The 14,925-nt window shown below is 32.9% G+C and overlaps 1 protein-coding gene across 1 annotated transcript in view; it reads right to left on the bottom strand.

The window, feature by feature from the left end:
• Positions 1 to 5,927: 5,927 nt before the first annotated feature.
• LOC136275069 (gelsolin-like protein 2) overlaps positions 5,928 to 14,925 on the bottom strand; it is an 80,361-nt gene continuing 71,363 nt past the window's right edge. The window contains exons 8-11 of the mRNA XM_066083355.1: positions 7,700 to 7,797; positions 7,443 to 7,521; positions 7,025 to 7,120; positions 5,928 to 6,315 (exon numbers count right to left, since the gene is read on the bottom strand). Coding sequence (XP_065939427.1) covers positions 6,220 to 6,315; positions 7,025 to 7,120; positions 7,443 to 7,521; positions 7,700 to 7,797 — 369 coding nt within the window. The 3' untranslated portion in view covers positions 5,928 to 6,219. The remainder of the gene's footprint in view (positions 6,316 to 7,024; positions 7,121 to 7,442; positions 7,522 to 7,699; positions 7,798 to 14,925) is intronic.

The raw sequence follows: 14,925 nt of genomic DNA, 5'->3' as shown, positions 1-14,925 counted from the left end.
CCGTCTGAAAAGACAAGTTATGGACCTAAGGAAGTTTCCAGCATGACTGTTAAAAAATCAATGTATGGAAAATTAGGTTTGTACTCATATCATCATTTTATTAAAATTTATCTTTCTGAATTTTTATGACTCATGTCTGACTGATCATGCCCTTTTCTCTTGCAATAACCGGCTTCGCGGTTTATAAAGCGTAAACAGTAAACTGTCCCAAGTTATGTTATATCGTATAGCATAGGTAGAAATTCAATTCATTCCTTAATATAATTTACTTATTTCAACTTCATATGATAATTTTTTAAATTCAGACCAACGTCCACTTGTTCTCACAATCGATTGTTATAGATAAGTTTAGAAATCTTCGATTTTAAACTTTTAATGTAACACATGTATCTGTATATTTTTCGCACAAATACCATTTTTTCAATCATGTGTATTTTTGTAAAGAAATGCAACATAAATATATCTAATGCCAATCAAATGTTTGTTTTCAGGAATGTGTGATGATGGAACGGTATTCCAGATTTTATTGCAATTCAGCGATTTCAAACCCCATGGTTGCGTTCATTCATAAAACATCAGTTGTAATTAAGGAATAAAGAATCATTCTTTGAGTATAAAGAGGTGGTAATTTCGATCGGGGCGTGGTCAAATCCAATAAAGCCCGAAGGGCTTTATGATAGATTTGACCACGCTCCGATCGAAAGTAATGCCTTTTGATATTCATAAAATGAATCCTTATTACTTATATTTATATCATTTACAATTTTTACACTTAAAAAATTACATATATTAAAGCCACTATTTTTATTTGTAGCACATGCTATGTTTTACTACGCAGCACAGCCAATACCGTTTTTCGGCTATGTTATTATGAAATTATTAGGTTTTATGCTTCAAAGTTGATTCATGATGTTATCACAAATACAGTAGAAAATATAAATATTGTGTATTGTTATACTTGCCGAAAAAACTAAATAAACATGAACCTTAAAATCACTGATGATTTTAAATTTGTTTAATTTTTCATATACAAACGTTTATGGTATGTATAAAACTGGTTTTGTGTTGCTGGTGGTTTTTTTCCGCACAAAATACAAAAAAAAATACAAAATGTGCTCTGTGCTTTCTACATCTGCAAACATGTTATCGTTTTTGCTTATATATGTATACAACGGGGGGGGGGGGGGGGGGGGGGGGGGCTACAAAGACATATTAATTGGTGCAACAGCCAAGAACCCCTTTATTTTCTATTGTCATATTTATCTCCAGAACTCATTTTATAAACCCGTTAATAAAGATAAAGTTTAAAATCACTTAAAGTCTAAATTCTATATTTGACAACAAGTAACCATATTCCACGAAATAGATTATAACCACGAAACACGATTTTTACTGCGAAACTGAAAGGGGCAAATACATGTTAAACCAAGTGGTGTAAATTGAAATGACAATATCATTCGAATGGGTGCATATAAGAGGGCCAAAAAGAAAACATCATGTTGGAAATTTTACCCATTCTGACTAGTACATTTTCTCAGAAATTGGTGATTGTCCTTAAAAGGGGTGATTTAAAGGTATTTGTGCTGAATAGGAAGTGCGGAAATTCTAGTTACAGAGTTCCGAAGACACACATCCCCTGGCTACCGTGAATTTTGTAAAAAATAACTGCCCCCTACCGCCAAATAGCTTGTTTCAAAACATGTCATACTAAAGGATTTCCACCTTGGTTTTTTTTGTTCGTCCTGGCAAAGTTTATTATTTACACAAATAGATATAGGTGACATGTACCCCATATCCAATATTTTCGACTTGAATTGTTCACTGTTCTCTGTCATCCGATCTCCAAGGTAAAAATCACTGAACTTTTTAATTTAGAAACTGGCGTATATATAGTTCATTTCTGTAACAAATACCGCCACCAGTTTGAGCAGTGCACACATCTGTGCTTATAAAACATGCAGTCTATATACGAGTGCGGTCAGAACTATTTTGCAGGTGTTGCAGTACCATTATGTCATTAAAAAAGTCAAGAAAAGAAAAACACGCACGCATACACAATAAACAATTAAAAAAGATTTTATTATATCACTCACAGACAGTAATTATGGAAGTAACATAATTATTATTACCGGGTATGATTCACTCTAGAATTTTTTTACGGAAACTCATTAATTCATAGCTTTATAGAAACTGACAGGATTGAAATCTACACGCTCTGTATATCGATTGGTCGAAACCTACAGAGATCTAAGAAAAAAAAAAAAAGAAAATCACTGACTGCAAAACATAATCATGATCATGTCACACTCATATTCCCCTAGGTGACGATTTGGCTGTTTCTTTATGATAATTTAGGCCAAAAAGGTTCGTCTTAGAAAGTAAAATTTCCTCACATTGCTTTTCTAACCTTCACATTTTTTATATTTGAATTTTTCATTTATTTAAAATACACCAAAAACATCTCGCATTTTCAGGAATGTTTTTATTATTGTAGAGAGGAAATATCTCGCTTTAACGACACAGTCTCTCCTAAGGGGAATTCTTCCAAACCTATGAGATGCAAAATATACTGTAAGACTACAACGAAAATTAACCAGAAGAAATATTTCTGTACTATTGAAAGTGTTGATACATGAAGCAGTCTATATATTTTTTCTCACAAATATAAGGATGACGGGGCTAATAAGTGTTGGAAATAAGATTTTATGGCAAAAAGAAAGGTGCAGTCCAATTAATAAAAATTGGAGCAGTCATTTTTATTCATGGTAAAGAAAATTATTGTTCATTTCAAACGGACCCTTTATCGACCAGGGCATCGTTGTACAGATGTACTGTCTATTTCAAATAATTTAACAAATACTTTCTATTCTATAAATTGACTATATAAGTACCAAAAGCGTGTAAAATTTTATTTTACATGATGAAAAACAGTGTGCTAGGGAATAAAAAGTTTAATTATACTTTCATGTTAAATACTGAAATCTGATTGGTTTAGACGCAGTTGGCAATCCCTGCTATTACCCTCAGCGTTAGCAACACACTTGACAACGGGTAACACAACGAATTGTTACATGCGCGTAAATTATGCGCGTACGGTTCGCCGTAGAATTCACTTCATTTCGATATGAAAGCAGTAAAATTTTCTTTAAAATTAAGACATTCAGTATAATAAAATAAATAGTGCCTGTTTGGGAGGGTAACTGTTGGAATTGACACCCCTCGAAAACCATTGTCAACCTCCGCTTCGCGTCAGTTGACAATGGTCGTCTCGGGGTGTCAATTTCAACAGTTACCCTGCCAAACAGGCACTATTTATATATTAAAACCTTTTGGTTTATTTTAATTTTTGATAACATTTGATCTGCTGCTCTGTATCTAGCTTACCTATCGAATTGAATATTTATACAATAATTATTCTACTTTTCTTTGAAGCTTGGTCACTTTCTTTGGCTCTTTTATTTAATTGATACAAGACAGCATAGTAACCATCTAAAGAATTACTTTGAAAATTATCACTACTAGTTGCCAAAACATACTGCTTTTAGTAGCTCTGCTGACATCTCTCTAAAGCCCTGTTTACCATGATTGTTTGACCCTACAATATTAATTACTCTAGTTTCACCTTCCTTGTTGATTTGAAAGCAAAGAATTCCCTTTCAGCAAAACAGTTTTTTTTTTATCATAGAACTTACCATAATGAATAACAGAATTCATTTCTTGTTTGGAAATAAGATATTGCTTAGTTTGTAAAAAAAAAGCTGGCATCAATTACAGTAATTTGTAAAATATACTGGAGAACATAAATAATTTTATGACGCCGCATCTAAGCATTAAAATGCATACATGCATTAAAGAATGAGTAATAACAATAATCAACAAGATTGTACATTAACATGTATATAGTTGTATGACTGTATACTATTAACAGCTACATGTAGGCCCCCTGAGAGCGGGTTTAAAATTAATGGAACTATAACTGAATCGTAGTAATTTTTTGCAAGATTTCTAAACGCTTCAATGTGAGCAGAAAGGCAACAAGATCGTATATTTTATGAAGATGTAAAATGTTTTCGTTTTTTAAAGAAATATAATCTTGAAAAGTATACGTCGTTTGGAAATATTCTGAGTTATCTTCCTTTTAAAAGGTAAAACAAATTGTACACAGTCATTTTTATTAAAAATGGTCTAAAATGCAGAAGTCTTTTGACATGATTCTGCTATAAACTTTATAAATACCGGTAGATACCCCCCCCCCCCCCCCAAAAAAAAATTGAAACTGCTATGAATGGAAAATTCAAATTTCATAGGATACACAGGAACATGCATGCTAATTATATTGGTGCTAGTGTCATTTTTAATGTACAAAATGCAGGAAATTCTATAAAAACTAGAGGTACTGTGAGCAAGCTCACAATTGATACCCCCCGCTAAGAAAAAAATCATAACGCGTGTATTTTTGCTATTATAGAAAATATTGGATGAATCTATTTCACTGACCATTTTCTATAAATAACAACTGCTCTATTTTTTAAAACTGTTAATGCTAATAGGAGTAAACAAACCAATTTCTATCCTTTAATTCCATTTTATTTTAAGTTAACTGTTAATGCATGAGGACATTTGCATCCTTCCTTTAACAACCATGACTCAAATCAAACTCGAATCAAACAAAATCCACATGTCAAACAGCCATTTAATATTTAAACATTTTGAATTATTGGTATACTGAGCCCGCTTTTTTCCGAATTTTTTTTCAACAATTTTTTTTTTCCAAATAAAAATTTCATCGGGGCAGGCCATTTTCAGAGAAACGGGGATGAAAATCTAAAAATAATTTTATGTGGCCTGAGAAGAGCAAGCTTTGTGTCAAATTTTAGCTTATAATATTTCTATTAATACAAGCAATGACACAGACAAAATTTAGCATTTTCGAAACAATGACCTTGAACTTCCTCAATTGACCTTGGGTCAAGGTCATGACACACCCTTACGTCATAAGCAATATTTGTGTGAAGTAAGAACATTCAATGCTTCTCCATAAGGAAGATATGGACCGGACACGAATTTTGCATTTTTTCTGCCAGTGACCTTGACCTTGCACGAATGACCTTGGGTCAAGATCATGACACACCCTTAGGTCATAAGCAATCTTTGTGTGAAGTAAGAACTTCCAATATTTCTCCATAAGAAAGATATGGACCAGACACGAATTTTGCATTTTTTCTGCCAATGACCTTGACCTTGCACGAATGACATTAGGTCAAGGTCATTACACACCCTTATGTCATAAGCAATCTTTGTGTGAAGTAAAAACTTCCAATGTCAATGTTTCTCTATAAGAAAGATATGGACCGGACACGAATTTTGCATTTTTTTCTGCCAGTGACCTTGACTTTGCCCGAATGACCTTAGGTTATGGTCATGACACACCCTTAGGCCATAAGCTATCTTTGTGTGAAGTAAGAACCTCCAATGTTTCTCCATAAGAAAGATATGGACCGGACACGAATTTTGCATTTTTTTCTGCCAGTGACCTTGACCTTGCCCAAATGACCTTGGGTCAAGGTCATGACACACCCTTAGGTTATAAGCAATCTTTGTGTAAAGTAAGAACCTCCAATGTTTCTGCATAAGAAAGATATGGAACAGACACGAATTTTGCATTTTTTCTGCCAGTGACCTTGACCTTGCCCGAATGACCTTATGTCAAGGTCATGACACACCCCTAGGTCATAAGCTATCTTTGTGTGAAGTAAGAACTTCCAATGTTTCTCCATAAGAAAGATATGGACCGGACACGATTGCACAGACAGACGGACAGACAGACAGACAGACAGACAGACGGACGGACGGACGGACGGACGGACAAGGTGATTCCTATATTCCCCCCACAAACTTTGTTTGCGGGGGGTACAAAAATACATTCAAATGTGTAAAAAACATTGTTCATTTAGTAAAAGAGATAATCATTTTATTATCAAGCTATTAATAATTCAATTAATAACACCTTGTCCAGCATGTTAAAGATGAACAGTAAATACTTATGTTCATAATAAACAAAAATTGCAAGAATTGGATAACCCTTAACCAAACAAAATCAAACTATTAATTAAAAAAGTTAATGATGTTTTTGATTTATTCAACTATCATTGATTTGTATTTTTGTATATTGTTTTGATTGGGTTTTATCCCAAATTGAAGAGTTAAGTTTCCAAAGCCCTAGGCGGTCAGTGCCATATTGAATGATTTGTTTTCGGTCCCCTCATTCAGACAACTCACGGGAATCAAGGGATGGCTGGTCCTCTTCAAGTTATTCTGTCAAAAAGATATAAATCAAAGTTAACGCATGAAAAAAAAAAATCACATTTCAATTTATTCCCACCGGTTAGAAGAAGGTCTGCCACTCAGTCAACTAAAAGATGACTAATATAAAAGGCAACTAAAAAGTGAATAAATTAGGATAACTACCGAATACAAGGAAATATTCACCCCGTTTTATTTTTACCCCTTTCGACCTCCTTATCAGCGGGCTGGGAGATTTCTAATGTCGTGTATCTTCTCTCTCTTCTCTATGTCTAGGCGAATTCAAGACGGGGCAAAACTTTTTGCAAGTGTAGGAGGGTGAAACTTACATGGGGCAAAATAGCTTTATATATAGTATGCTTTTCAGTCACCTTTTGAGATATTTTAATTACCATTCAGTTGAATGAATGACACAACTCATCTGTTGTCTTTTTGATATTTACAGTTTATTCTTAATAACTGCAAAAATATGTTTAATTTATTTTTCATAATATCATTATGGTATCTAAAAGACACTTTATTATTTTTATTTTAAAAAAATGCAATAGACCCGGTAAAACCAATTCTCCATATCTGCCCATTAAATTAAATGCTAAATAAATTAAACATGTGTTATATTCACTATATATATATATATATATATATATATATATATATATATATATATATATATATATATATATATATATATATATAATGACTTAAAGGACTAACAACTTACATGGGCATATATCAAAGCGTTATTCCTTTCTTCGTGGGTTGTGTGGTTACCAACCCATACAAAGAGTTCTTGTTTGGTGTCAAAAATAAAGACATCCTTCAACGGAAAAAATTACGATAATGAGATAATCAAGAAACGAATTCATAATTCATTAAAATTTTGAAATTGTTTTTAATAGATATGTGTTCCATAACTCTGTAAAACCTTAAAATGCATTCTCAGTTTTATTTATTTATTTTACTAGATATTATAAACTGAGCAATTTTTAATATGTAAAAAAAACAAATCTCCTACGTTTTCGTATATATATGATACGAGATTTTTTTAAAATGTAAAATACACAGATTATGATTATTCATTTCACAAGATAATGTTAAAGGACCACATGTACAGCTATTTATTATTTAAAAAATCTTACGTTGCCATCAAAATCTTTCAGTCCAACGGGACCTTCTTTTTCCAATGAAAACTTCAACGAGCCGTCAGCATCTGATAGTCTGCAAGTTAAGATATTCATTTGAATAAGCACATTGACGAAAAGTACACGATACACTATGAATACGTAACTTACGGTCTGCAAGGTCATAGCAATAATTATAATCAGTGACTTTTGATTCAAACTATAGTTATTCCGCTTTTCCTATTCGTTGTATTTACAGTTTCCCCTAATTTTACCCGTAGAGTTCATGTTCAGAAACATCAGTTGATTCCATGTCTTCTTCAGATTGAAAGTCTTCACTCTCGGTTTGGTCCAGATGTCGGAAAAATACGCCCTGTAATAACATCAGATTTATATAGTTCTATGTTAAGGAGGCTAGGTACTAAAAATAGAACAAATATACCCACCTTTAAATCTTACATGTATGCTGTTTAACTATAGCGTTATTACTAGTATATATAGTTAAGAATATTATTTTTGATTCTTATGTTAATATTTTAACGTATCTTAATACAACATTCTCTATATAAGGATATCAACTTAGTCTAAAATTGTTCAAGACCATCCGGTCCTGATTAAATAATGGAATGAAATAGCAAGAATACGTGATAAAAAAATATTCATGTACAATGTACATGTGTAACTAACCGTTCCACCGGCAACTTGGTCTAGAACGGTCGTTTTCACAGCTTTTCCACTTCTTTCAGCTCTTAAGGAGTTTACATATTGCAAAGCCTTTCACAGAAAAAAACCAGGCAACAATGCAGTTAGTTAGCTATATAGTTTCAGAAGTCGAAATTATATCGTTAATGCATTTTCATATACCGCATTTTGTATACGACAGTAATCTTACAACATATTATATGAAACTGTACATAAAAAACCGATATTGTTTAAAATGGACCTCATTTTGGCTAAACTGTGTCGCTAACTCACCCTGACTCTTTCGTCTTTGTTGGAGCCCTGTCCATTATATTGGTAGATATGAAGTCCAAGGTCCAGGATGTACACATCTGTATCATCGATGTACTTCTCCATACGAGGGATCTAAAGCCAAACAGAAATCAGTCATTGTATTAATATATTTATTCACCTTTTGTCTAACACACTTTTTTTGTTTGGTTTTAATTCACAAGTTTCTAGGTTGCACTGCGAACTTATACTTTGTAAAAAGGTAAAACTGCATCTTTTGATTCTTTATTTCAGTATATACATTTTGTGATATAGATATATATCGGAACAACACTATTGCATATGGTACATATAGATTTCCCAAATCCTAAATATTTCGAATGAAAACACTTTCTACAGTAAAGAGTTTTTGAAACAAATATCAACCTCTTTCACCATGACTCCCCGCTTGTCACCATGGAAATGGAATAATCTGGGTTTGTACTGTTCTGGCTTTACTCGTCGAAATCCAAAACATTATGTGATTTGAATTAAAGTGGAAAAAATATTCCATATATTGAGAAGCGATCTGACGTCTATGTAAGAGCATTTTTGGAGAGAGAGAGAGAGAGAGAGAGAGAGAGAGAGAGAGAGAGAGAGAGAGAGAGAGAGAGAGAGAGAGAGAGACGTATGGACATTTAAAACGGAAAGGTGAAGAATAAAGGGGGATACAGCGGTAACCATTATTTTCAAAGTTCCACCTTTCACTCACGTTATTGTGTTGAAGTAAGTCTTGAAGAGATTTGACTCGTGACCTTGAACTTCTCTGTGCTGGACAGGGGCGTCATCCAAATATGTGTCTAGTTCAACTGTCTTGTATGCAGCAGTGGCATACTCGTCCTATCCAGAACAATAAAAACTGTGTTAATTAAAGAAAATTAATTTTACGAAATCGATTTATCTGAAATACGGTGTTCATCTGTGGCAAATATTATTTTATTTTGTGAAATATTACCTAGAAGCATTTTGCTATGTCTCTTTTGTTAAAGAAAGATGGAATAGATGTTGAAAAAACCATTATATAAATAGTGCCTGTTTGGGCCGGTAACAGTTAAAATTGACACCCCGTGGAAACCATTGTCAACCGACGCAAAGCGGAGGTTGACAATGGTTTTCGAGGGGTGGCAATTTCAACTGTTATCCTCCCAAACAGGCACTTTTTATTTTATTATACTGAATGTCTGAATTTTAGAGAAATTTTAACTGCTTTTATTTAGAAATGACGCGAATTCTACGGCGAACCGTACACGCATAATTTACGAGCATGTAACAATTAGTTGTGTTACCCGTTGCTAAGAGTGTTGCTAACGCTGAGGGCAATAAAACGGATTATCAACTACGTCTAAACCAATCATATTTCAATATTTAACATGAAAGTATAATAGATATTAAATGGCGTTTAACGAGGCCGAGTACAGAACGAGTACGCACGCTTTCGCGCAGCGTTTCATTTGTATTGTGACGTCATCTTTTTGCTTTGTTGACGCCATGGCGTGATAGTTTCAACTGCAGATATTCAGCGAAATTTGTTGAAAATAGCTCGTTTGATGCGTAAAATTGATATTATATTGTGGAATAAACATTAAGGTATCCGATGTAAAATTGACCAAAAAATGATGCCTGGTAAGGTATATATTCAATGTACTCGTTTGATAGGTAAGGATATGTAGTTTCTAAAAATAAATGTTTTTCCCGCTAAATCACTATGTGGAAGTAACTCTGGCTCTGCAAATCAAGCATGGTAAAATACTACTTTTCTTTGACGAAAACCTGTGTAATCATTAATAATATTTATCAAATAAATATTGCCAACATATTTTAATAAAAATAAAGTTTTTAAATAAATTGATTACCTTTATCAATATCTTTTTTATTTTTGCGAATTTTATTTACAATGACCATGACGACTCACGCGATTTTTACCCTACTGTTTGCACAACAATTATTGTTATTAATACAACGGAGTCGTCAATTGCGGGTCACATCAGGTGTGTGAAGCGTTACGAACAAAGCGCGCGAGAACCGTGTGAAATGTTTTATTAGAATTCATTCCAAACCTTTTACTCGTAGAAAACAATATACATTGTATTATCTTTTACTCAAAATTGTATTCTTTTTCAACAAAAAAATTAAGTCAGTTTTAAAATGGAGACTGCCGATAAAGTCTGACTACGATGTTTCCGTATCGGTACAATTGTGGAATGCACAATACATCAACTTGCTTTACACAGTTATAACAAAATATGAATCAACCATAAATGACGCTGTAATAAGCATGCATTTTTTACAGGATAAGATTGTGTACAAATATCAAATATAACATGCATCGGACATCGGCTATCTAGCTGAACCTGTCAAGCAAATTTCAAGTAGTATTTGATTTATGTAAACAGCTAAATGAAACGAATTGACTTGAAAGCAGTCGGAATCAGTATCTAATAGTATTATTTGAATGATATAAAATCCAGCGATTTTGTAAAAGAGTAAAAGATGTACTGTTTATGCACATACATGTAATATGAAATGTGAGAGAAGAAAATTGTTTGGAATCCCGATGAAAAAAAAAAATCAATGATTAGAAATTTCAATTTGACTCTTGTTAACTTGATTTACGGAAAATAAAAGATGTTTTAACACAATAGTTACAATAAACGTGTACAAACATTTTAACCACGAAATCCGTATATGCATGGTACTTATTAAAAATAGTTAGTAGCAAATACGCCGTTATACAAATGTTAGGTCTGATGTATGTATAATGAAATTAGGTATACAAAAAATTGAACAAATTGAATAGGACCATACTATTACCAGACTGACCCAATTCAAGTTATGCAAGTCACAATATCTACGAACTCAATTATTAAAACGACCTACTCAGTATTTTTCGACGAAATACATGACTTTTGCACTGCAACTTTTACTCTATAAATTAGGATTTTTTCTTCACGTTATTGCAAAAGCGCCTCGGGAAAAAAATAACGTCATACAACGGCAAATGGCGTAAAGCTGCTACAACGTCACAATCAGCGTAAGGGGGAAAAGTTAAAATAACTCGTTTTAAAATTAAGAAAAAAAATATATTGCTTGACTTTATGCATCAATTGTTTATTCTTTATCGTTTATTATGTCAGATCAAAAATAGTGCGACTTTTTAAAAATTTATTTCAAGCTCCGTAATCTACCGAGCTCATCCCGGAAAATCCCGAGCTCTCTGGCTCAATTGTACATCGGATACCTTAATGTCTCAAAGTATAAGCTATATTTGGGCTCGGGTCGAAAACGTGAAGAGGGTTCGGCAAGCCTAGCCCTCTGTCACGTGTTCTTAACCCGCCTAAATATTGCCTCATTCATTTATTTCAAGACAATAACCATGTATTTTATATTAATGACCCTTAATATGTGATGTTATATATTTATTTATTTATTAAAAATATGTCTGAATGTTTTAATAATACAATAAAGATCACAACTTCCGTCTTTGTCGAATAAAAAATAGTCATTATCTGACAAAATGGGAAATTGGGCATGCAAAAAATAACTTTGATAAGAACCCTGGAACAAACCAGGAGGTAAAAGTTTTTTTTTATTTGACCATGTGATGCCTTTTAGCAATAGTTTTAATATGTAGAACAGAAAAAGAAATCCCTAGGGCAGAAGTTTAAAAAATGTGCAAAATTGGTACATTTCAAGCAAAATCCCATAGGGTCCTATGTTAAAAATTAACAAACTTTGAGATGGCCCCTTAAACAAACGGTGTGGTAAACGTCTTATTTTTTTTATCTTAAAATAATAATTATATCAGTAGAAATTCTTGTCAAAAATTTCATTCAAAAATCTAGGGCAGAAAAAATTAGACCCGGCATCGTTAATATCATATTTCAGTATTTAACATGAAAGTATAATACATATTAAATGGCACATGTTGCATTTTAATTTGCCCTCTACGATGATCTTGTACTGTGTACACCGTATCATGTAATTGCATTTTTGTTCAATAATTGATTCCTTTATATTATATCTACACAACCGTGTTGTCGAGGAAACGTTCTTAAATGCAAGATATACCGTATAACGGGTAATTTTTCACTGCTGTGATTTTTTACGAATTTGTCTTAAAATAGGGCGATTTGAATTTTTACGCGTATTTTTTTTTACGAATTGGACATGTCCGTAAAAATAAAAATCATCTGTGGTAAAATTGGGGAAATTTCACCGTGACTTTGTTACGGTTAAAACACATACACATCAGAAAATCGATTTTCTGTAAACGAGTCCTTAATTATTATGATTGTGTTTATTCATTTACCTTTATTTCATATGTGATATACACTTTACTTTTTCTTATTAATCTGGGTATCATCATTGATGTACACCATGTGCTCGACTAATTTCGATTTACCGGGAAAAAAAGAAAGACAACTCCATTTGGGGGTCCTGTTTTCACTTGCATCCATGTATCTGCCAATAGCGGCACGATCGGAATCGGTGTACATGTATTTCGTATATTTCCCCTTTTTCGTGTTCTTGGTGGAGAATAAGTTGTGGCATCCTATTTATTTAAAGCAGTTATAACTTCCTTTGGAATCATTTCACTAGGCTATCCATTTGGATTTGGCATTGTAGATACTGGTTTAAAATAGCTTCGTATCCCCGCCATAGTTATTGACTGAGTGATTGAAATCTAGCTACTAACGTGGCATTATACGTTATCTTAAAAAATACTCAAGACTGAATAAAAAGATCTGAACTGTTATCACCACCTGACCAAAAACGCTCAAATATGCCTACATGTACAGCCGCAAGGGACTGAGCTGATGGTCATGAACATTACTCGCATACGTACGATGTAGAAAATTTACGTGCGGTGTTTTTTTTACTTCTGTGAAAATTTACGCGTTTAATATTTACGGATTCATAAAACTCGTAAAAACAGCAGCACATAAAACACCCGTTATACGGTACATATCTTCATTCAATTAGAAAGTTTAATTATTTAACTGAACTTGGTTTGCATGTAATATTCCCTTTTTTAGTGGGCACAAAATATTGTTGATCAGCAAATTGCAGTCTTTGAATATTTTGAATTTGCGTCAATGAAAATAAAAGTAAGCATACATGCAAATTCAGAAGATTAAATCAATTAGAATAATTAAATGACATATATATTTCTGGGTCAATGTAATATTTCATATGAGTTTTTGGATGCTCCTTTTAAAAAGTGTTTTATGTGATTTTGTCATAGACACATACATGTGTCTTTTAATGATCCTTTAAGTTATTGTCAAGGACTTACTTGCGTACTGTATTTTCCAATCCAAAAATGAACATCATAAAGCAGAGCGTCAGAGTCCTCCTTCTTGTAGGTCTAAATCACGTACATAGAACATACATGTACAAACATTTTGATGGAACTCATCTTGGTGTACAATCATTTTTTAATGTTTTGACATTCTACTAACCGTATATTCGGTAATTTTCGCGATTATCTAATTTTCGCCCTTTTTTCGCGATGTCTTTTAAATCGCAAATTATTGAATACAAAGAAATTACATTCTGTATCATTTTCTATAAAAAAAACATTTTAAATCGCGAAAAATGGCTGACGCAAATTAAAAATGCTACATTTTTTCCCAATTTTCGCAAAACAAAAACAAAACAAAACAACCGGATAAACGGTATATCATAAGTTGTACGTTCATTGGCAGAGTAGTTTTTGAAGTGTTTCCCGCAACCCCATTTTATACCCACGGACACTGCGCTACAACATTCTCCTCCTAATAAGTAAATGCAATCAAGTGCATACTAATGATCTGACGCACCGTGGTCAGTAGACGCGTTTTATTTAAGGTTTCTGACCCGGCGTCGACAGGCTCATCACTGGACTTAATAACACATTTCTCCATGAACATAAATAAACATACGTTATCTATGTAACGCATGTACTTTAACCAATTTCTATAGAATTTCCGTTATGATATTTTATTATAAAACTTTTAGGCATTTAAAGAATGTTTATTCATGTAGTGTTAGAAAAATTAAAGAGCATTCCGTGATTTAGTGTAAATGTAATGTGCATGCGCAATATTGTACAATCTGAAAAATTCAGAAGATTTCCGGTTTTCTTAAAGGAATTTTCGTTGATTATTTATTAGCGAGTCCTGATTGAGAAAAAAAAACAAATTGGTAATCTCCTAGTACCAATTATGGTAAAAATATATAAAACAAAAGACAGTACTCTTCCGTTTTCTCGGTATTAAAGCCCAAAAATTGGGTCTATTATTTCAATATAGTAGTAAAGATATTCCTCCTTGATTTATGATATAATTTCCTAGTTTGCCGAGTTGCTTGAATTAAGAAAACGATAACTTGTATCTTAATGCAACTTTTGAAAACGAGTGCGAAATGCCCCCCCCCCCCCCCCTGACTTGGAAAGATAAATATTTAAATATAAATACAATGTGTTACTGCTGCAACATATATCTATACACATCATCTATGAATATTAGTT

Source organism: Magallana gigas, chromosome 4, assembly GCF_963853765.1.
Source record: "Magallana gigas chromosome 4, xbMagGiga1.1, whole genome shotgun sequence".
Classification (NCBI taxonomy): domain Eukaryota; kingdom Metazoa; phylum Mollusca; class Bivalvia; order Ostreida; family Ostreidae; genus Magallana; species Magallana gigas.
This window is presented reverse-complemented; position numbering and strand designations above follow the sequence as displayed.